The sequence below is a fragment of the Argiope bruennichi genome, chromosome 9, assembly GCF_947563725.1.
Source record: "Argiope bruennichi chromosome 9, qqArgBrue1.1, whole genome shotgun sequence".
Taxonomy (NCBI): domain Eukaryota; kingdom Metazoa; phylum Arthropoda; class Arachnida; order Araneae; family Araneidae; genus Argiope; species Argiope bruennichi.
Window position 1 is genome coordinate 63,248,751 of NC_079159.1, and position 23,815 is coordinate 63,272,565.

Here is a 23,815-nt window from a genome sequence, read left to right on the forward strand (position 1 = left end):
ATACACTGGTGTGCAAAACTTAAGAAACAGATACTTTTTCTGCCATAACTCCACGAGAAACCATTTGAGAAACATGAAATTCAGAAATAAGAGACAGCATTTTGTACTTAAACAAGGACGAAAGCATAGTTGCTTAAAAATGAATACAATACATATATTATGGAATAAAACAAAAAAAAGCTTTATTGAACTTATAGTATCGCTACACATGATTGTCTGGCCAAGAGAAAGCACAACAAACAAATGTTCCTTAATATAGGATATGCCCTCCCCTTACTGCAATAGTTGCTTCGCATCGTCTCTCCATACTCAGCATTATACTGTCCAATAGTTCTTGAGGTAAGAGTGCCCATTCCTTAATCAACATCTGTTTCAGTTGTTGGGTGTTCTCCAGAAAATGTAATCGTGCCGCAAGACATTTCTCCAAAGCATCACACATATGTTTTATGGGATTAAAATCAGGAGAGAATGCTTCCCAATTCATTTGAGTGATATCTTCACTTTCCAATAGCTGCTGAACATCAACAGTCCGGTGTGGCGTGCATTGTCATTCATAAAAAGGAAGTGTGGTCCAATAGCACCTCGGAACAGATGCACATGGGGAAGGATCACCTCCTTACAATAGCAATCTCCAGTTACAGAACATCTATCGATAACGTGGAGCTCAGTCCACCCGTTCAGCATAACGCCTCCCCGACGATAACTCCAGGACCACCGTTGCGGTCTCTTTCCGTGATGGATGAAACCGTGCCCCGACCTCTCTCTAAGTCAACTGGCGTGGAGAATCTCTTGTGGCACTGAAACAACTCTCATCTGTAAAGAGGATATGAATCCACTGAAGAGATGTCCAAGTTTTGTGCTCCTTGCACCAATCTAAACGATGTCACCGAAGTCCACCTTTCAAAGGGATGCTGCGTTCAGGACAAAGGGCGAATAGTCCACCTTTGTGAAGGCGTCTGGCCACAGTAAACTACTGAAAAAGAAAAACTCGAGTATGAATGGAGAAAGCAGCGGTGTTACACAACAATTTATCAAGGCGTCGAAAGAAAACTTCTTCCACTGATATGGCACACGACTTATGGGAAAGAAGCATGGAATATTTTGAAAGATAATTTTGAGCCTGTATCTGAAGCTCGATTAGTAGTTTTAATCGATGATTTTTTCGAACTAAGATGTAATCTAGAACAAGAACAGATCGGTATTTTTTGCAAGTATGTCAGTGAAAAGAAAAATCAAGTTAAGGAAGCGGACTTCGAACTTCTTGATCTTTTGGTTGCACTGCAGCTTATCAGAAGACTACCAGCTGAATATGATCATTTGGTTCAAATACTCTATAGAATGAAGGGTGCAGATTTTACACACTTGGAAGTTGAAAGACAACTAATAAATGAATCGGGGAGTACCCAATTAAAGCAAAAGGATTTGAACACTACGGAGAACGCATACAATGTCGGATCATCTCCTAGGAAAGGAATTAGCAAGAAACCTTTTGAACGAAGTGGAAACGTGTTGGCCCTTCAAGAAGTCCTGACCAATACAAGAAAAACGGTAACCCTAAAGGTATAGGACCGTGGTGTAAGTATTGTTCCCTGAAAGAACATACTGAGTCTGGGTGTTACAAGAAACCACAAAAAGAAAAGAATAAAGCTTTCAATGCAGAAAGTGCATTTTGTGTATATAATCAGTCAGCTGAAGTTTTTGCAATATCGACGGATTTGGAGCAGTTCCTGTTAGATTCAGCTGCTACTTCTCATTTTTGTTTTGAGCGAGATTGGTTCAAGAACTTCAGAGAACTTTCCTCCACCAAAACATTACTGGCTGATAAAAGACACACCTATGAAGTAAAAGGGGTAGGTGATATTGATTTTTTGTATTAAAAATATTAAAGATAATGTACATATAAATTTAAAAGATGTTTTGTATGCTCCCAACATGAGGAGAAATTTAATTAGTGGAGCAAAAAAATATCTTGCCGGTTTAAAAATTAATTAGTTATGCGTGTATATCATTTTAATAATGAATATTTCTTTTCAGTATTTCACCAAAAAATGTTGTATATAGTATATAGTTGTCCTTTGTTAGAAAATACAATGCATACTAGTGTAGATTTAAATGTAATACATAGAAGATTATGCCATGTTAATGTTCGTACGATTAAGGTTATGAGTAAAAATCATTCAGTTAAAGGGTAAGAGTATGTAAATGTTAAAACGGAATATTAGCTTTGCATTTCTTTAATCTAGACAAAGCAAATAGAACTTTTCTAAAGAATGTTGTTTATAAACAGGTAGCAAAATCTGTTTTGGAAAAGGTACATATGGACTTATGGGGATCAGTCCTGTAAATTCTTTGGGAAACAGTAAATGTTTTTTTTATCGATTATTAATGATTTCTCTAGGAAAGTAGGTGTATTTACTCTTAAGAATAAAAACGAAATATTTACAGTTTTTAGAGAATACTTATCTAGGGTAGAAAGAGAATTGTATTTAAAACTTAAAAATGTTAGAATAGATAACGGCATGGAGTTCTGCCATAAAGAATTTGAAAAATTCCTAAGAGAGCTTGACATTAAAAGAAAACTACCAACCATTTTTACACTGGAATTAAATGGTGTCTCGGAACGATTTAATAGATTTAGTATGGATGCAGTCAGAACTTTGCTACAGGATAGTGGATTACAACCAAGATTTTTGCACTCCTCCAAGATAGCACTCCAGAACTATATGTATACTAAGAACTGATGTATTCACAAATTAACAGATGTAAAAACTCCTATTGAAATATAGTCAGGACGTAAACTTTCCATTAAGCATTGTCGTATATTTGGTTCATTAGCATATGTGTATGTTCCAAAAATTTATAGGAATAAATTACAACCCAAAGCTTAGATTGGGATATTTATGGGTTATGCAGTAAGTAGAAGAGGATATAGGGTATGGCTACCAAAAGAAAGAAAAATTGAAGAAAGTATTCATGTTAAAATTGATGAAACAAAAAACGGAGTAAAAATTTTATTTGGTAAAATTAAAAGGTATGATTGTGATCGGTATCGATTGGATCAAACTTCGAAAGACGGAAGTTACAGGATGATAAAAATTATGTACCGGAAAATTTACCCTTGTTAGATATTTCAACTAGGGAAAGATTAGAAAAACCTAGAAAAAAAGCAAGAGACATAAAGCATATACTATTATCCACCTAGTAAAGAACGATTTAGATCATTAAGTGATGCTAAAAGATATTGTGAGAAAAATAACTTGGAATTGATGCAGATCAGTTTAATTTTAAACCAACAACAGTAAATACATGTTTTGAACAAAAATCGCATTGTGAGGGAAAAACTACTTCAGACTCTCTAGATGAAGGGAACTGTATAGATGATATTTTTCAACATGAGATATACATGTCAGAAATTCCAAAAACGTATGCAGAAACTCAAAATTCTTCATATAAAAGTAAATGGGATGAAGCTATGTCGGAGGAAATTGAAATGGTGCAAAGTAGAAAAGTCTGGGATCTAGTCGAATCAAATTCTAATTAAAAGTTTTAGGTTGTAGGTGGGTATATAATATTAAGCATAACGAGAAAAATGACATGAAGATATACAAATGGCGATTAGTCACATAAGGTTTTAAGCAAAGACCTGTGTTGATTTTACTGATGTTTTTATACCACTTGTAAATTTCGATGTAGTAAAATTTTTATTTGTTTTGTTAGTATGTATTTTAGGCTAGAACCACGCTCAAATAGATGTTAAAGCAGCCTATTTATATGGAAAACTTGATACTCCAATTTATATGCAGCAACCAGAAGGATTTGTTGTTAAAGGATGGGAAAATCATGTTTGCCGGCTGCATACGAGTATTTATGGTTTACATCAAAGTGGAAGACAGTGGAATATAGAGTTAAATAGAATTTTAATAAAACTTGGTTTTCAGCAAAATGAGCTGTGCAATGGTTTATATACTAAAATTGATTATATTCTATTAGTGTATGTAGATGATATAGTTGTTTACAGTAAATCATTAAGAGTTCTTGAAAATTTAATTTCAGATTTAAAAAGTAAATTAGAAATAACCGAATTAGGACAGTTAAATACATTCTGGGTGTAAATTTTGAGCAAATAGGGAATTGCGTGCATTTGCATCAAAATACATATATAAATAAACTTATGATTAAATTCAAAAATTTACATAAAAGGCGAGTTTCATTGCCTTTGAAAGTAGGTTGTATCTAAGGTAAAGTAGATTGTAGTAAAAGAAAATGAGATAGAGGCGACGGAACTCATGAGATAGTTTCCGTACCGAACTCTGATTGGATGCTTATACTTTATCGCGCATAGGTCCAGGCCGGACATTGAATTTGCTGCTAACACTATTTCACAATTTTTGAATTGATATATTAAATTATCGTAGCTGATGTATTAAATTATGTGTTTTAAACTAGACATTAAAAGATAAATTTGTCGGATAGTAGAAGTAATATGTTAACTATGTATTCAGATTCTAGTTGGGGATGTAAGTTAAATGAGAGACATCCAACTAGTGGCTATATAATGTATTTTTGGAAATGTACCCATTACTTGGAAATCTCAAAAACAAAAATGTATTGCTTTAAGCTGATTCGAAGCAGAATTTAGAGCTGTGACTGGGAGTGTAAAATGTATTATTTGGTATTCAAGAATTCTAAAGGAATTTAATTTAATTGATTTGGAGATTCCTGGTTTGTATTGCAACAACTAAGCTGCAATTCATTTTTCTAAAAATAATGTTGAGAATAATAAAACGAAACATATTGATATTAAATATAAATTTATTCGGAAATTATTATCAGAAAATGAATTTTACCTTAAATGTTTAAATTCTAAGAAAAATTTGGCTACTTTCTTAACAAAACCTCTTGTGAAAGAGAAACTTTATTCTGTAATAAAGCATATATATTTAAAATGGATTTTGTGACCGATAGGGCCGAATGTTGCATATTCAAATCAAGCAGAGGTCGATCACAGAGGAGTAATATTATTGGTTAAATCCTTTTGTAGCCGGAAGTACGTTGTATTTCTGAGTAAACTGTGGTTGAATGTTTGTGCTTTTAAATAAAAAGAACGGACACCTACTTGGTGTAAACCGTAACTATATACTCTGCAAGATGCAGACCTTTTTATTTGCTCATTAAAAAATTTTGTTTTTAATCTAATGCCTGGTTTTTTTTATACTCTGCTATTTTTGTTGTGAAAAACTCCAACAGCCAACACCAACCTTTCTAACAACTTTAGCTATTGTTTGGAAGGCTTTTCAAGCGCGCGAAACGACACTTTTGTTGATTCCGAACTCTTCAGCAACACTGGTCAAACTGCGCCCCACCTCCAACTTTCCGATCTTTCTTCCACGTGTGAAGTCGTCCAGGTGATTTCTTCTATCCATAATTCATGAAAGAACTTACTTGCACTTGCAGCTAATGTCTTTGAGTGCGCCTCCGTTCTTCCTTCTTTCCTTGTAGTCCTGAATGTTCGTGCCGTTTGTACGCGTTTTGCGTACACTCACGTCGCCTATGATGTTTTGTTCCTGACATTTGCATACGCATCACCTTTGTACTGAATTGCGTGCTTATTGTACTGATCGCAATAACCCCTATTATTCAATTTCATGGCTACCTGCTTAAAATTTACATTGTTGCTTAAGTTTTGCACACCAGTGTAGCTTTGGTGGAAATGCAATTCTTACGTCAAAAAATCGTCAGATCTAAATTATAAAAAGTTGTTACTGCTAATCTCTAGCATGAATATTAACATGTTGTTACTGCTAATCTCTAACATGAATATTAACATGTTGTTACTGCTAATCTCTAACATGAATATTAACATGTTGTTACTGCTAATCTCCAGCAATTAGTTTATATGATGAGAAATTAGCTCTGTTTACATATAGTCAATAGTTCAATGTACGTCAATTTACGTACATTTATTTTTATTACAAAGTTATATTTGCAAGAAGGGGGGGGGTATATGAACTTACAACAAAAATAGTAAACTTCAATATGGCAAATAGATTAATCACTTTTATTATGATTAATCATTAATTAATCGCATTAACAGTACCATATATACTCTCATTTCAAATTCAAATCAGAAATCAAAGACTTTATCAAGTGGAGAAATGAAAAAAAATATTTCTGCTTCTTTGTGATAGAATTAATCAAAAGTTTTAAATACCAAATTAAATTATTTTTAACGTTTTATTGGAAAAAATGGAAATGTAATATTTTTACTATCTGGTAATTTTATCTAATATAAAAACATTTAGATATGTAATAAAAATTTTTAAAAAAAGTAAAATATTACTTTTCTATTTAATGACGATAAATTTCCTTACCAGAAAAAAAACAATCACTTGCCAAGCTAAATCTCATACATCTGAGCAATTTTACGAATGAAGCCCGAAACGTTAACAAAAAATAGTAATATATAATTATTATTAAAATAATACGAAATTGTTTCCAAGAGGAAAATTAAAAAATGTACACGTAAACTTTATTTTTAGTCTTTGTACAGCATACGAGAATTTAAAATTTTATTTACAATTTTATATGCATATTTATTTAAACTGTTCTGAAAAATATTGCACACACTTTCAATTTCAATATTCATTTTGGTTACTTTTTTAAAACAGTTTTTTTAAAGACTGATTTAAGTTACGTCAGCTGCATTTTACAATAACAAAATATTTTCATTTTTAGACTGTCGATACACCAAGATGTATTTCCATACAAACTGATTCGATTGACACCTAGAACATTATAACTATTATCATATGGATTATGACGAACAGTTCCTTCAAATACTCCACCGCCAGGTTTTGTGATGAGTGTTATCATATAATCATCAATGGATGGAACTCCTTCTACCATCCAAAGAGTTCTATTTATAACGTCATTTTCCATTTTCCAGTACTTCAGCACCCTTTCATTAGCTTTGCCAACTCTGGCATCTGAAATTGTATCCACTTCCAAAATCTCACATTTTCCATCATAAAGTTGCAATTTAGAATTAATGTCGTCCACAATTGCCTGAGTTGCATTTATAACTTCAGCATTGTCTAAATCAACAATATCAAATTCTTGACACGGACACCAATGAGATTCTATATGAGCATCTGCACAGGTCCTGTATGGCGAAATTTCTTCAAAAAGACTTTTTCCTAGTGTGACCTTTGATCTATCTTCTTGACATTTGCCTAAATCTAACATATGTACCATTGTAGCATGTACATCGAATAGTGTCATCAGGCGATTCTGATTAATTTGCAGATTTTTGGCTATTTCTGGGTACTGATCTAAAAACCATTTAGGAGCATGAATATACATTAGTGGCAATCTTTCTTCAAATTTACCAACATACGTGCGACAAATGTTTCCGAAGCGCAATCCGTGATCACTGAATAAGACTAAAAGTGTATTGTTAAGTGCACCAGTGTTCAACAAACCCTCCAATAAACGCACCGTTGGTTCATCAGCCCAGCCAGCATAATTAAGATCGTCATGAGTTATAGCGGAAACCATAGTAAATCCGAAGTATGGCCTTGTTCCCATTGTTTTAGCAAATAACTTTAAATAGTCAAAAATAAAATCAAATTCTAATTGTGAATCCAAACAAAAATAATTCGTTTGTTTCAATGTAGATTTCCACATTTCCAAAGCTAGAGCCATTGGACGGAAATAATAATCAGTTGGAGGGTTGTAAAACCCTCGTTTAAAGAAATTAAATATGCCTATGTGAGGAGAATCTTCAGCAAAAAAAGTTCTATATCCTCTCTTTGCATATTCTTTCCAAATAAAACTAACGTTATCGAAGTACATTGTGTCCATTAATGTTTCATTCCACCAATGTTCAACAAATTGACCAGTCAATAATGGAACTATATTTGGAAATGTGTTATCTGCTACCTTAGTGTAGCCATTCATTTCAAAAGGCGTTAACTTTTCACTAAGAAATGCGTGAGTTTTTGGAAAATGCCTCAAAAAATTCAGTTTTGATACTGAATCAATTCCGATTAAAATGACATTCAGTGTGGGGTTTGGAGGAATTAAAGAATTTCTTTCTTCTTCCACGGCTTCCTTCAGCGGCACTAAAGTTATGTATTGCTCATATTTACTCCCTTTTATATTGCATGAAACATTAACAAAATCTTCTTTCATAGGAATCCCAAATTCTAACTTTACCCCGTCACCCAATATGTAAAAAACTTCTCTAAAAATTCCTTCTATGGCATGAACTCTGTTTATTGGTTGATAGTAGCAAATCAATTCTTCTGGTGTTATGTTATAATACATCTCCAAGATAGATTTGTTAATTGTTATTGTACCTCCAGGATTGGATTCCATGAATACTGGAAGGCCAGGACAGATATATGGGTCTTTAAATTCAATAAGATGTCTTACAGATGGATCCCAGGGATCTAGTTTGGGTATCTTACAGCCTGGAGTATCTATCAATAGAACATGATTCTCACTTGTACTTGCATTATTTGATTCCGTTGCTGAGTACATTTGCTTATTTAACGGGATATGCTTGTTTATACTTATATCTATTATGTCAGTTATGTTGCTTAACATCGAAAATGTCACATGTTCTGTTTTGACCCATTCGTTATCTAGATCTGGGGGTGGAAAACCTTCTTGTGGTTGCTGTATGGCAGATAATGACACTAGTTTATCATTATGTGGGATTGTGAGAGAAGTTTCTTCGAGATACACATACTTTGTATCTCCCACTGTATTGTTCTTTGATTGTGAGGATATTTCGTTTTCTAAATGTGGTTTTACTGGCTCTGTATATGCTTCCTCATCAATAATGGGGAAAAGAAATTTATCATCGATTTCTCCAATATCTTTCATTGTAAATTTCTCCATTTCTTCCATGGGAATAAAAGGTGTGAATTCATCAGCTTTGTATATATTTGACTCAACTTCATCCATTTTTGGAGAAAAAGGAGAAATTTCATCATATTTAGATAATTTTTGAAAGTTTGTGAGTTGTGTCTGTTCCTCCTCTATATTGTTAGTTATTTTTGTTGTATCAGAGAAATGCGGTTCATTTGAATCAAAATTTCGAATTTCTTCATTAAAAGTTTCCTTTATATATGGAACTGGTGTACTGTTTAATACAAAATTTTCTGTCCTCTGAAAGCGCCAACTATACATAATTAATATTACAATGCAGATGATAGCAATAATTATAAATCGTTGACGACGGATAATAGCTGCCATATATGTTGGTATTCGTCTTGGCTCCTGATACACGAATTTAGGAGAACCTAAAAATGAGATAACAATTTTTTTTTTAATATCTTCAACATTATTGGATTTTTTTTAATTTCACATAATGTAATAATGTATAGAATTTGAATCTACAATATTTTTTTCAATTTCATATAATGTGATCATGTATAGAATTTAAAACTACAATATATTTTATTAAATATACAATATAATTTATTAAATATACAATAAAATTTATTAAATCTACAATATAATTTGAGAATAAGCTAAAAATTCACAATATTAGTTTGAAACTTCTATTTTTGAAATAAAGCGATCAATACAAAATCTTACTGTCTTTCTCCTTCTTTCATTACGAAAAAAAAAAAAAAAAAAAAAGAGTAAATTAAATTTTTAATCTGTCTGAAATTCATGTTCATAACTAACACAGCTCCAGATTTGGTATTTTTTTAATCATCCATAATAATTTTATGTTAAAAATAAAGCTATTTTACAATTTTTGGAATATAAATGTGTATTTTCATGTAAATTAAAATAACACATATATTTCAACGAGAAAGACCCCATTTTTGTAACCTAAGGATATGTTGCTAAATATGAGTGGTTTAACCTAAGAATATGTTGCTTTAATGTGATTTCGCACTGCATTTTGTAACTATCCCTTCAAAAGTTTCTGAAATAGGGATGATTGGGCAATTCATAATTATGCAAAATTACTTTCCGACTACGACAATGTTTCCCAAAGTGTGGTACGCGTACCAGCAGGGGTACAATAAGAGTTTGATGGGGGTACAACTGAGGCGAAAGTCAACCCCTGGAAAATCACGTGACTCTGTCCAAAATGAAAGAAGGTCCAATCATCTGTGGTCCATTGTCCCTATTTGAACTTAGATATGAACTTCTCTGTTTTCTTAATGATAGATTTGAGTTGAGAAATTGTTTATATGACTGGAAATGGCTTTGTAAACTAGCATATTTAGCAATTATATTCTCTGTTTTAAATTGCCTCATCGTTACACGGCAAAGGAATTTCATTGTTTCACGTTCAAGATAAAATGAACGCTACCATCGCAAAACTAAATTTATGGCAAAAGAGAGTTGGTAGTGGAGAAGTAGACTCGTTTCCTTCTCTTTTTGAGTTTATAAGAAGTTCGACTACTAAAATTGATTATGATACTCTGAAATACATAACACAGCATTTGGAGAGTTTGCAAGTGGGCTTGAAAAACTATTTCCTTGATTTAAACAAAAATATGGAATGATTAAGAGATCCATTTAACACTGGCATAACATCCATGCCAGAAGATTTGACGCATGCAGAAGAAGAGCAATTGTTGGAATTGGCTTCAGACGGATTTTTGAAAATTAAACATAGGGAGAGTATCTTAATATCATTCTGGTTACAAATGCAACATGTGTATCCGGTCATAACAGAAAAAAATTCTGAAATACATCTTGCCTTTTCCACCTTCATATTTATGTGAATTTGTTTTTTCAGCATTTCTAGAGATTAAGTCGAAAAAAAGGAACAGACTATTGGACGTGGAACCGCAGCTGAGATTAAAATTAATAAACAGGGATCCTAATTATGACGACCTGTCATCTCAGCACAAACAATTTCATCCTTCTCATTGATCCAAATAAATGTTACTTACAATATAACTTTTATTTATATTTTATTATGAATAATTTTATTTCTCTTTTCTTATTATTTTGTGTATGTCACAAAAAAAAGAAATATATTTTTGATTGTTATTAAAATACATCCATTTCTTTTTGACGAGGGGTACTCAGCGTTACGAAAATTATAGAAGGGGTACACATATGTCAAACGTTTGGGAAACACTGGATTACAACGCTCTTCAAGTCATCAATTCTTGTTATCCGCTATCCGCGTAGCGTCATTCAAGTGATGCTGTTTCACCATCGTTCTAATCTAACCACATGGAGGGAAGATTCGAAACAGGGTATCAATCAAATGCCATACTCTTTTTTTTTTTTTTTTTTTTTTTTTTTAATCTAGGTATTTTGATATTTTTTCTGAAATCCGAAACACCGACACAGAATCCACCAACAAATCGGGTTTTTTTTTGTTTTTTTTTCATATCAGAATCATTTTAAATGACGGTATGTTAGAGTTCCATGCATATGGCTGCAATGTATCACAGTTTTCGTTATATATTTATTATTTTATATTATTTTCCGGCAGAGGATTCTTGCGAAAACCTTTTTCCTTTTGCATCTTTTAGACACCAAAGCATCATCTGATCATTAATTATTACCTTTACTGCTAAAATGCACATTTATCATATTAATTTTATTAACAAATTTATTAAGAACACAGTGATCTTGGTACTACCGCTCTTCTTTCAACTACTCATAACTGCCCTAACAAAATTATTAAGACTTAATTCATTCTTTTGTTTTCTTCATGAACTTTAATGTCCAACTCTGAATACTCTTATATGAATAGTTTTTTTTTCACTATCGTCATATTATATATATATATATATATATATATATATATATATATATATATATATATATATATATATATATATATATATATATATATATATATATATATATATATATATATATATGTAGTGACAGTCTCCAAACTTCTCACGAAAGGAAGGACACAGGCGGTGCCAAGGGGAAAAACTAAGAACTCTAATGAATATTCAATAGACTTGAGATCTGCTGCTGTACTGTGCGGCGTTGAACGGCGATGAGCCGTGGTACTGTGGTAGCACGAGAAGTTGCCCAAACTATTGTTTAACCTTAAAGCTGTAAATATGAATATATCTAACAATTAGACATCGTTTTGAAGTGAATTCATTCTTAGGATAGACACATTCCCTCTCATAACTTGGGGGTTCGGACAATTAGTGTCGCAGCTCGAAGAAAATCCTCTTCGAAAATTGGATTACCTCTTTAGAAGGATCGTGTTGGGGTCAAGCGAATAATACGAAGGTAGTGTGACGTCTCTTGAGAGTGTGGTGAATTGCATATAAGCCAGTAACAGCGCTTCTACCCGAACAGCTGTTTTGGCAGAATGGGATCGTTACTGGACTGCTAACCAAAAGGTCACAGATTCTATCCTCACTCGTCTCTCACTCTTCATTGGTGACCTCGGACGCTGAACCTTCAACCTTCATACAGCTGTTGTGGCGCCATCTACCCACAACTAAAGTCGCCAAACTCACTTGGCGCAGCAAAGTCGTCAGACTCACGTGACGCATCGGCGCCCACAAAACGCTCGCCATAACGCTTGGCGCTATTCAAACTGGGTACAGGCCCATTAAGACAACAGCTACTACTACTAAAATACTCAATATATATCACCACTCAACGCCATATCGTTCGTCTCACCTTCGACTCACTGGAGGGAGAGTACTGTGGTGAATTGCATATAAGACAGTAACAGCGCTTCTACCCGAACAGCTGTTTTGGCAGAATCGGATCGTTACTGGACTGCTAACCAAAAGGTCACAGGTTCTATCCTAACGCGTCACTTGCCTCTTCAAGAGCAATAATGGTCGACAACTTTTTAGTGCAATATTTTTTAATATTAAATTAATTGCACACAACACAAGTACACATATATAAAAATATAAAGTGGTTTCAGCATTTAAATGGGTCGTTTGTTAACAGGAGGCCATATTCCTCAAAACACATCACACACACCGTTTTACCATACAACACCTGTTTCACATTCCATCATGGTGTCTCTCGTTCTGGTCTTTTTCTAGAGTTCGTACATAGGGGGGCACTAGTCAGTAGAGTAGGAACTTTTCAATTCTAATCATGGTTAGTTTAAACAAAGCGATGAAAGAAGACTTTTTTAATTTAGCCCAAGAATTAAACGTTGAGGTGTCGGAATTTGTCATTATATCAACACTTAAAGAGGTAATAGAAAACTATGATATTTATAAAAAGGATTTCGAGTAAGTGAAAGATTTACTAAATATTGTAATCGAGGAGAAAAAAGAGAAAATTGACGAAGAAAGAAAGCGCAAAAGTAATCTGATTGAGTTAGAGAAGATTGAACTTAGTAGAATTCAAGTCGAATTGGAACTTCAAAACGCGCGAAATGCTTACACCAGTGATGGAAGTTGGGAGTCAGAGTCAAATGAGCTCCCAGACCTGGAAATCTTAATAAAATCAGTTAAAACTTTAGCACTAGAATTTCCTTCAATGCCAGAGAATGTTGCATTATTTTATAATAGCTCGAACGAGCATTTAAAACAAACAATGTGTCGGAAAATTTGAAATCCGAAAAATTGAATGCAATTCTTGAAGAAAAATCCAAACGCAAAACTTCACTTTATTGCTAAAATAAACAAGGTCATGTAGTTGTGGGATTTTATTTTTTTTAGAAATTTCCTTTTTCATTTTTCTTTATTGTTTTTACTTTCTCATATGAGAAAGTAAATCTTTCACTTACTCGAAATCTTTTTTATAAATGTCAGAGTTTTCTATTACCTCTTTAAGTGTTGATATAATGACAAATTCCGACACCTCAACGTTTAATTCTTGGGCTAAATTAAAAAAGTCTTCTTTCTTCGCTTTGTTTAAACTAACCATGATTAGAATTGAAAAGTTCCTACTCTACTGACTAGCGCCCCCTATGTACGAACTCTAGAAAAAGACCAGAACGAGGGACACCATGATGGAATGTGAAACTAGTGTTGTATGGTAAAACGGTGTGTGTGATGTGTTTTCAGGAATATGGCCTCCTGTTAACAAACGACCCATTTAAATGCTGAAACCACTTTATATTTTTATATATGTGTACTTGTGTTGTGTGCAATTAATTTCCTATTAAAAAATATTGCACTAAAAAGTTGTCGACCATTATCGCTCTTGAAGAGGCGAGTGACGCGTTAGGATAGAACCTGTGACCTTTTGGTTAGCAGTCCAGTAACGATCCGATTCTGCCAAAACAGCTGTTCGGGTAGAAGCGCTGTTACTGTCTTATATGCAATTCACCACAGTACTCTCTTTAAATCAAGGAAATTCGGGATGTAGTTCCGTTTGAAATTTCAGTTTCAATCTTATAGAAAAAAAATCCCAAGTACATAACCCCATGTTAGATTGAGTAAAAATATTAGTTTCGCACCAAAATTCTATAATTTATATCTATTTTTCTCCAATGAGTTTTAAGGCATTTGTGGTCTTGCGAGTTATTGAGAAAGCTCCAGGAAGAAGGGGGATAAGATATTTATTGAAGAGCATCCTAGAAAGTTTCAAGGAGACCATTGTAGAAGGTTTATAACTTAGAAGCAGAAAGATAAACTACAAGTAAAAAAAGGTTTTGAAATAATATTATGTTTTCTTACCAGTAAGCTGTATCGTTTTCATAGTTCAATCAGATTCCTTTAGACTTTCATTTAATTATGTGATAAAATCGTTCATTGTTCGAAATGTAAATATGACACTCGGAGCGCAATGGACAAAATTCAGTTTGTCATCTCATCCACTGACCAATAAAATCTATAAACACTTTAATCTTTCCTGCATCTGAAACAGAAGATTCGTATTATTAGATTTAATTGAAAGAATTAAAAAAGAACTATATTAGTTTTAAAAGCTATTTTGATGGACGAAATTTAGATAGTTTAACTTGAGATGGAATAAAATTTCGTACTCTTTAGACTTATTAACAAATACAAGAAAATGGCAGATATTGTACTGAACAAGATTAACAACAAATACTTAAAACAGATTAAAATACAAATTTTTTTGTAGATAATTATAAAAATTCCCTGTGTTTTAACAAAACACTATTACATTAAAAAAGAAGAAACAGAAGATGTATTCATAATGACAGATACAGTGGCTCCCAAAAGTGTTCGTACACCAACAAGAATCAATTAAAAACCTCATTATTTACTATTATATATTCTTATTTTTACATGGAAAATTTTTCATAGCATATTTTTACAGTTCTTAATAAAGCAGTGAAAAATAAATTTTAATTACGATGCAAATTATTTTTTTAAAAATGACAATAAATAAAATTGCACAAAAGTGATCATACACTTTAAAAAAACATCACTAAATATGAAATTTTCTAAATTTTTATAAATGTTTAGTATTTAGTAGGATATCCTTTATTCTTTATAACAGCTTTTAAACGTTTGGGCATAGATTTAACTAAACGGTCGGTTACTTCTGCACCGATCTTGTTCCATTCTTCGATCATTACTGCTTTCAGTTGAATTTTCGATTTAATGTCGTGACTTCTTATTCGCACCTCTAATTCTTTCCAAATATGTTCTATAGGGTTTAAATCCGGTGATTGAGCTGGTGTTTTAAGGGTTTGAGGGCAATGATGGAGGCAAAAAAGACGAACATTCATGACCGTGTGCTTAGATCGTTGTCTTGGTAATACACAAAGTTGTTTAACCACTTAACTGTTTTATTTTCTTTACTATCTAATAAGATAGCACCTTCTATTTTGGGAATATTTTCTTGTTTGGATTCAAATGGAAATCCATTGAATACTTGACTGATCTATGTATTCGAAGTAATTTTAATATTGAATTATAATCGTTATGAAGGGTTTATTTTTTGCCTACAACTATCAAAATTCGATAAATCGATGTACGTATGACACTCGGGCAAAACAGTTAAGCGGTTAAAATGCCCAATTTTTGTGCTGACACTTTTAAATTATTATTGAGAATATTTATATAAACTCTATGATCCATTATACCATCAATGAATACTAAATTGCCTACTCCAGCCGCTGACATACACCCCCAAACCATGACACCTCCACCCCCATGTTTTAGTGTTCTAACTAAATTCTTGGGATTAAGTTCTTCATTTTTTTTTTTTCTTCCATACAATGATTCTCCCATCCGACCCAAAGAGGTCAAACTTACTTTCATCTGCAAATAAGACACGATTCCAATAGCTCTCTGGCTGGTTTATCATAGATTTGGCAAATTTAAGCCTAGCAATTCTGTTCTTCTGACTTACAAAGAATTTTCTTTGTGCAGAGCGGCCATGTATACCAGCATTCCGAAGAATTCTACGAATAGTTTCACAGGAAATAGAAGTTCCATTTGATTCATTATATTGTGAAGTAAACTTTATTGCACTCAGACGTGGATTTTTTAGAAATTTACTCACAATATTTCTTTGACTTCTAGCTGACAGAATTCGAGGGCGACCATTACGAGGCTTGTTTGCAATCCTTTTTCCCTCTCTGTAACGTTTTATTATGCTTTGCACTGTTGAATGAGGTAGATTAGTTATAGTTGCAATGCCTCTAATTGATTTTCCAGCTTTAAAATGAAATATAATTAATTTTCGTACGTCTAAACTCGTTTCTTTACGAATGTGCGTCATATCTAAGAATAAAGTAAATAGAATAAATAATTGTGATATTAAATACTGAAATCAAACGATTTTAATGTATTTTTCAATTAGAAGAAAAATAAGCCGCAAAAGATATTTTTATGATGAATTTAAATAAATAATGTTTGGATGTACGAAGACTTTTGTGTTCTAATTTTGTAACATTTTTTATTTATTTATTTTTTAGAACAATACTACTTGATTTTTTTTATAAAAATATTTGTTCAGTTTTATTAAGAACTATTTAAGGATGCTAATTAAAAAAAAAACCAACTAATAAAATGCTTTATTAAGAAGTATAGAACACAATTTCTGCAAATTTCTTTAGTGTACGAACACTTTTGGGAGCCACTGTATATGCATTTTTCAATCAGATATAGCTCCACAGGTAGTTGGATTAAAGCATTTATCATTTTGCAGTATTCTATTCTAAAGGTTTGAATTTTTTATAAGCAGTCCCATTAATTCTATCTTGGAGATCAACAAAGTGCAATTTAAGAGTTTTAAGGTTAATTAAAGGTATTATTCCTTAGAGATTATTCTTTTCATACAGCTTATTTTTTCATACAATTTATTTTTTTCCTAGTCTTCTTTAATGTTTTGTTGTGCTACGATTCGACTCCTTTTCTGTGACAATACCTGAAACTATCGCATGCATTCTTATTTATTATCTAAAACTTGTTCTAACTTTTCATTTAAGTTATTAGGTACATTTCTGAATTAATGGAGAATAGTTTCATGTTTTTAAGTGATTAATGAATAAAAGCAATTATTTTCTTTCGTGAAAATGACAAGGAAAAAATTCATTAAAGGTATGAAATTTCATAGAGTCAATTTTTGCTCTGCTGCAGTTTGCAGTCTATATTTTCCTTTATTACTTGAAAGGTACACAAAAATATATAAACAAATCCCTTATTCTAAAAATAAATGTATTAAGCTTATTTTGCAAATGGACATTGGATAATATTTCTTAATTAGATTCAATTTAATGATTTAATGTTTTTTTAACTATTTGACTAGTTAGTTAATTTATAAATCTTACCTGTCAATACAGCAGGTTAACTCTTTAATTCAGTGATGGAAAAAACTAATTTGTTTTTCTTCAGCAATTAGCTTGACTTTTTTTGTTTAATACAACGATTAGTTTGATGAGATGACGGTATTATGATACAAAAGAAAACGCAATAGAAAATCCAGAAAGATCACAAAACCAACTTTTTGCGCAAACAACTCATAATATTCCCTTTTTTTATTCCCATGTGGCAGGTGCGTTTGGTCATCTGTTACAAAAGCAGCTGTTTGCAATTTTGGGCTATCAGCTTTTTTATTAATCGATGACATTTAATCTAGTAAATAATCAAACACCAAAAGTAAAAATAGGAAATAATGGCAATGGTTTAATCTCTTAGTTATATATCCCCTTGTGATATAATATGAAGTGCAAAGTAAATGAAGACTACATTTCGATTTTCAAATTATTAAACCAAAATAATGTATATTGCAGTTGAAAATTTTCGTTTGAAAGTCAGCATACATTAGACTTGGTATCGGAAACAAATATTTTATCTAACAGAAACAATGAAATTTAATTCAATTTATTTGGGAATAATAAAAGAATTATGCCTTGAAAAAGAAAACTATGACATTCTAAAGCTTTAAAAAAAACAATATATGTAAAAAGATTCGAATTATAAATATTATAACTGTAATTCTGAAATTAATTCAAAGCTTTTTACCCAGTAATATCCAAAAATTTAAACATATTTTCAATAGTACTGTTCGTGGGTAATCAAATAAAAGGGACCTGATCTGACTTTTTTCCATTTATTATACATAAAGCAGCTACTGACGAAGACAACTAAAGCACATTAACATAACATGACAAAAGCACGCGCACACACAGCAACAGGAAACACATCCGTTACATCTCTCATTAGGCATTACAAAATTCTGAATCATAAAGTAATAAAAAAGAAGCGTATCAAAGTTCAACAGAAACTGCGCATGCGCCGGTTTCCTGATGACTACAGCTGGAATAGGGGAAAGGCGTCTCTAAGGCGGAACATCCCGGCCCCCGTTGGACAGTTGTCCAACACCTTCTTCGAAAGGGAGTGGGCAGAGTCTGTTGATACTTCGCCGAAAAATTCCTTTAGGGGTTCTGATGTCTGCGACACGAACTAGTCCATCTGTTCCAGGATATGTCCTTTCAATTTGGGCCAAGTTCCATTCCATGGGGCTCTTGCTATTATCCTTCAGGAGTACCAGCTGTCCGGGTTTGATGTTCAGTTCAGGTAGTTTCCATTTAGCTCGAGACTGCAAGGAGTTGAGATATTCTTGACTCCATCTTTTCCAAAATTTGGATCTAAGAGACTGGATGAGAGACCATCTAGAAGATAAAGAAATGTTAGTCAAGGAATCACTGGGTTCTGGTATTGACAACAGTGGTGCTCCCACCAAAAAATGGCCAGGTGTCAAAGGTTGAATATCAGCTGGATCGGCAGAAAGAGGACACAGTGGTCTTGAATTCAAAACTGCTTCAATCTGTGTCACCAGCGTAGTAAGCTCTTCAAAAGTCAACACTGTTGATTTAGTCACCTTCAACAAGATCCGTTTCATAGCTCCAATATTTGCCTCCCATAATCCACCGAAGTGAGGAGATGCTGGAGGTATGAAGTTCCACACTATACCTTCCTTGGCACAAAATCTTTGCACGGAATCCGATTTGCATGCTTTTAGCAGAGAATCCAAAATATTTTTTGCGCCCTTAAAATTAGTGGCATTATCACTCCATATGATTGAGGGTTTTGACCGTCTAGCTATGAATCTCCTAAGACAAGCTAAAAAACTCTCAGTAGTCAAATCAGACACTACTTCAAAATGGGTAGCTCTTGTACTAAAACATATGAAAATTGCAATGTATGATTTTAAAGTCACCCTAGATCTTTTTAGATTAGGTTTAGTAATTATGGGACCAGCGAAATCGAGTCCCACCTTTTCAAATGGTCGAGATGGGATGACTCGATCTCTTGGTAAATCGCCCATCATCTGTTGAATAGTTTTATTTTTTACTCTAAAACAGGTTAAGCATCTTTTGATTACACTTTTTACTTTGGCTTGACCAGCTGGTATCCAGTATTGCTGTCTAATTAAATACAGAGTAGTTTGAACACCGGAGTGGAGTGCTTTTTTATGAAAGTATTCTATAAGTATATCTGTGAAATGGTGTTTCTTTGGTAAGAGTAGAGGAAATTTTTGTGAATCTGGAAGATCAGAAAATTTTAATCTTCCGCCTACTCTTAAAAGTTCATCATTATCTAAGAATACATTTAAGTTCAGAAGGGGATTATTCTTTGAAAGAACTTTATTCCTTTGTAGACAATTTATTTCAAATTCAAACTCTCTCATTTGTATAATTTTTATTAAAGATTTTGTAGCATTTTGTAATTCTGTTACATTTAAATGATCTTTCTTTCTGTTTTGCAGAGCTGATTTACAATTATGTAAGAATCTTAAACACCATGCAGTTACTCTTATTAATTTGCTGAAAGAAGAATATCTTTTAATCAAATCATCATTTAATGGATTTACTTTTGCTATTGTAGAACTTATTAGAACATTCTTTTTCAATTCTAAATTGTCTGCGTCTTCTTTGATATTTGTCTCATTATTTATTTTAGCTAATTTAGGCCATTTACATTCATTTTTTAACAACCAATTTGGCCCATGCCACCAGAAGTTAGAGTTTCTCAGTTCATGTACCGTTAACCCTCTTGATGTTAGATCAGCCGGATTATCAGTTCCAGGAGTGTGATTCCATTCAGTGGGATTGGTTATATTTTGGATTTCTTTAATTCTGTTTTTTACGAACACTTTAAATCTTTCAGGGTCACCCTTCATCCAATAGTAAACAATTGAAGAGTCAGTCCAGAAGAATCGTGTAACAGGAAAGTTAATGCACTTAACTATTTTACAGCTTAGTCTTGCTGCTAAAAGAGCACCCATTAGTTCTAATCTTGGGATCGAAAGTGTCTTTAGAGGGGCTACTCTACTTTTTGAAGCGACTAAATTTGATTTGATTTCCCCGTTTTTCAATAAGACTCTAATGTACACTACAGTTCCATATGCCCTCTTAGAGGCGTCGGAGAAACAATGTAGTTGAGCTTCAACTATTTCATTGGTTTTCGCTTCGGCGAAAAAATATCTAGGTATTTTAATAAGATGCAAATTTTTTATTTCTTCGCACCATTCATTTATTTTAGTGATCAGTGTTTTCGGGAGAGAGTCATCCCAGTCTAATCCCAAGCACCAAATGTCCTGTATTAGACATTTTATCTTGATGGTAAAAGGTCCTAAAAACCCTACTGGATCAAAAATGCGTCCAGCTACTTGAAGAACATATCGTTTGGAATTTATCTTTTTAGACAGGAATTTCTCTAAGCTTCGAGTGTCAAACTGGAATATATCTAAATCGGAATCCCAGGCCAATCCTAGCACTTTACAAGGAGTTAAAGCAGAGTTATCATTAATTGAATATTTTTCTTCATCTATTTCTAAACCCACCTCTCTCCATTTATCACGAAGCTCAACTGAGTTAGTTTTCCATTTCCTTAATTCCATGCTCGCTTCTTTAAAGATGTTATAACATTCTAGGCTTATTTTAAAAGCTGAATCAAAGTCTCTTTGGCTACAGATTAAATCGTCGACATACAATGATTTTCCTAGCATTTGACAGGTATTAGAAAATTGTTCTACATACCTCTTTAGATGGTATTGGATTGTAGCTGCAAGGAGGAAGGGGCTTGATTTGACACCGAAAAGAACTCGAGTCATCTTGAAAATTTCCTCTTCTTCCTTTTCCGGATCTTCCGTCCAGAAAAAACTAGTATAATTCTGATCTTCTTCGGCAATCTGTATTTGCAGAAAGGCCTTCTTTATGTCGGCAGTTATGGCAACAGCCTGTTCTCTAAAACCTATTAAAATCTCAAAAAGATCTGGAATGAGATTGATACCAGTATGTAAACAATCATTTAACGACAACTGTCCTTTCGCATGAGAACTCGCGTCAAATACCACTCTCAAACGAGTGGTAGTTTTATCTTCCCTTATTACCGCCCTGTGAGGCAAATAAAATGAAGGTTTTTCTTCTTCACATGTTATAACTTTCTTAATGATACCTTCTTTTAAATGATCTTCAATAACAGCTTTATAATCTAAATATAACGATTTATCTTTAATAAATTTTGATTTTAAATGCGAAAACCTCCTTTTAGCCACTTCAAAGTTATTAGCTAAATATTCTTTCATATTTGTTTTCCAAGGAAACTTTACAGTATATCTTTTATTTTGATAAACAATATTTTCTTCAAATTGTTTCATAATTTCTTTATCTACAGTATGTTTTTCGAAATCATCCTCTTCAACCCCTTCTACCCCTAAATTCTCAAGATCCCAAAATTGTTTAAGTTGGTCCGAAATATCCTTTTCATCTACTACAATCTTCATGGTCATTAAGTCATTTGATAAACCCACGTGACCTTGCAAGCACCATCCAAAAATTGTTTCAGTCGCTACCAGTTTGTTGTTTAATCTTTTTATTCTGCCTGAAACGATTTCATAATAATAATCTACACCAATTAATATTGAGATATTCTTGCCTCTATTATTAATATTATCAGCTAGCTGTAAATGCTTTAATTTATAGTACGTTTTAGTAATATTGTTGTTAGGTACAGGAAGAGTAGTGGCTGAAATGTTTTCTGTAACCAAAGCTTCTACTTCAATACGTAAAGAGGGATCCTCACGGTTTTTTAATTCTACTCTCACTATATTGTAAGAATGTTCCTTTGCTTGTTTAGCGCCAAAAGAGTATACCGATAAAGATTCTTTTCTTATTACTTTTAACTTTAATTTTTCTGAAACTTCACGTGTTATAAATGTTCTCATACTTCCATTATCTAACATTAGTCGTACTGTTTCAAATTCGTTTGTTTCATCATTGCGTACTAGGGCTGCACATGTTTGAAGAAATATATTACCGCGAGAAAAGTTTGTTTTGTTTTTATCGTAATGTGAAATTGCGGTAATTACGTTCTTATTATCTTTATTCAAATCGGGTGTATTAGATTCTGCTTGAGAGCAAATAGATTTATTATGCTTCTTTCCACATATTTCACATGTCAAATATCTTCTCTGGCGGCATTCATTAACTCGATGTTTTGGCTTCAAGCATAAAAAACATCTGCCATCTTGTTTTAAAACACCGAGTTTCGTTTCTAAGTCGGTTTGAGAACATAACTCCGATCGATGCTCGCCTTTAAAATATAAACAATTTTCGTTTAATGCTGACGCGGAAAAACATTGAAGATCTTTCGGTTTTGCGCTTGACCTTGGACTTCGCAATATATCATGCGAGCTAGCTGTGTTTCGACTGAAGTTGTTGAAAGGATTCTGTTTCGCTTTCGGGAGCGAATTTTCTTTGCGTTTATCGCTTTTTGCGGTATGCATAAACGCAGAGGATTCTCTACATTCAATTTCAATTCTTAAAAAATTTAGTAATTCAGTTACATTAAATTCGAACTTCACCGAATTATCAACTTTTTTTCTATTAAATTCAAGGACAAGATCTTCGGGAATCAATTTAATTAAAATGGGATAGAGTAAATGCCCATACATCTCTGAAGTAACTTTTAATGATTCTAAACTTCTTAAGTTTATCTCTACGGTATCATACAACTTCCTAAGACCATAAATATTATTTGAATCAGTTACTGGTACAAGATTTAGTAATTTTGACATGTGTGCGTTAATAACCAGTTCTTCTCTGCCAAATCTTTGTTTCAACAATTTTAAAGCCTGATCATAATTCTCGTCTGAGAGCGCAAAGCCATTAACCGCAATCGCGGCCGCACCCCCTAATAGTGACTTTAAATATGAGAATTTATCTATTTTTGACAGAGATTTGTTATTATCAATAGAATTTTGAAATTGATTCCAAAATTCTAACCAGCAACAGGGGTCTCCAAAATATTTTTCAATTGTAAGTTTAGGTAATTTTATGGTCTTAAAATTATATTCGTTTACAGGTACGATGGTTGAACTTTCCTGAGTGTTGTTTATTGCATCTAAATTAGGATTTCCTGTAGCGCCTAATAAAGAAACATTTGAT

General features: G+C 32.8%; 2 protein-coding genes across 2 annotated transcripts; both read right to left on the bottom strand.

Annotated features, from left to right (window-relative positions):
• Positions 1-6,690: 6,690 nt before the first annotated feature.
• Positions 6,691-8,973, bottom strand: LOC129984966 (uncharacterized). The gene has a single exon (XM_056094904.1). It carries the CDS (start codon positions 8,971-8,973, stop codon positions 6,691-6,693), a length of 2,283 nt encoding a protein of 760 aa, XP_055950879.1.
• A 9,575-nt stretch (positions 8,974-18,548) lies between these two features.
• On the bottom strand, positions 18,549-22,302 carry LOC129984723 (uncharacterized). The gene is made up of 2 exons (XM_056094666.1): positions 21,407-22,302; positions 18,549-19,036 (listed from the first exon to the last, which is right to left on the bottom strand). Exons 1-2 carry the CDS (start codon positions 22,156-22,158, stop codon positions 18,703-18,705), a joined length of 1,086 nt encoding a protein of 361 aa, XP_055950641.1. The 5' UTR covers positions 22,159-22,302; the 3' UTR covers positions 18,549-18,702.
• Between the last annotated feature and the right edge of the window lie 1,513 nt (positions 22,303-23,815).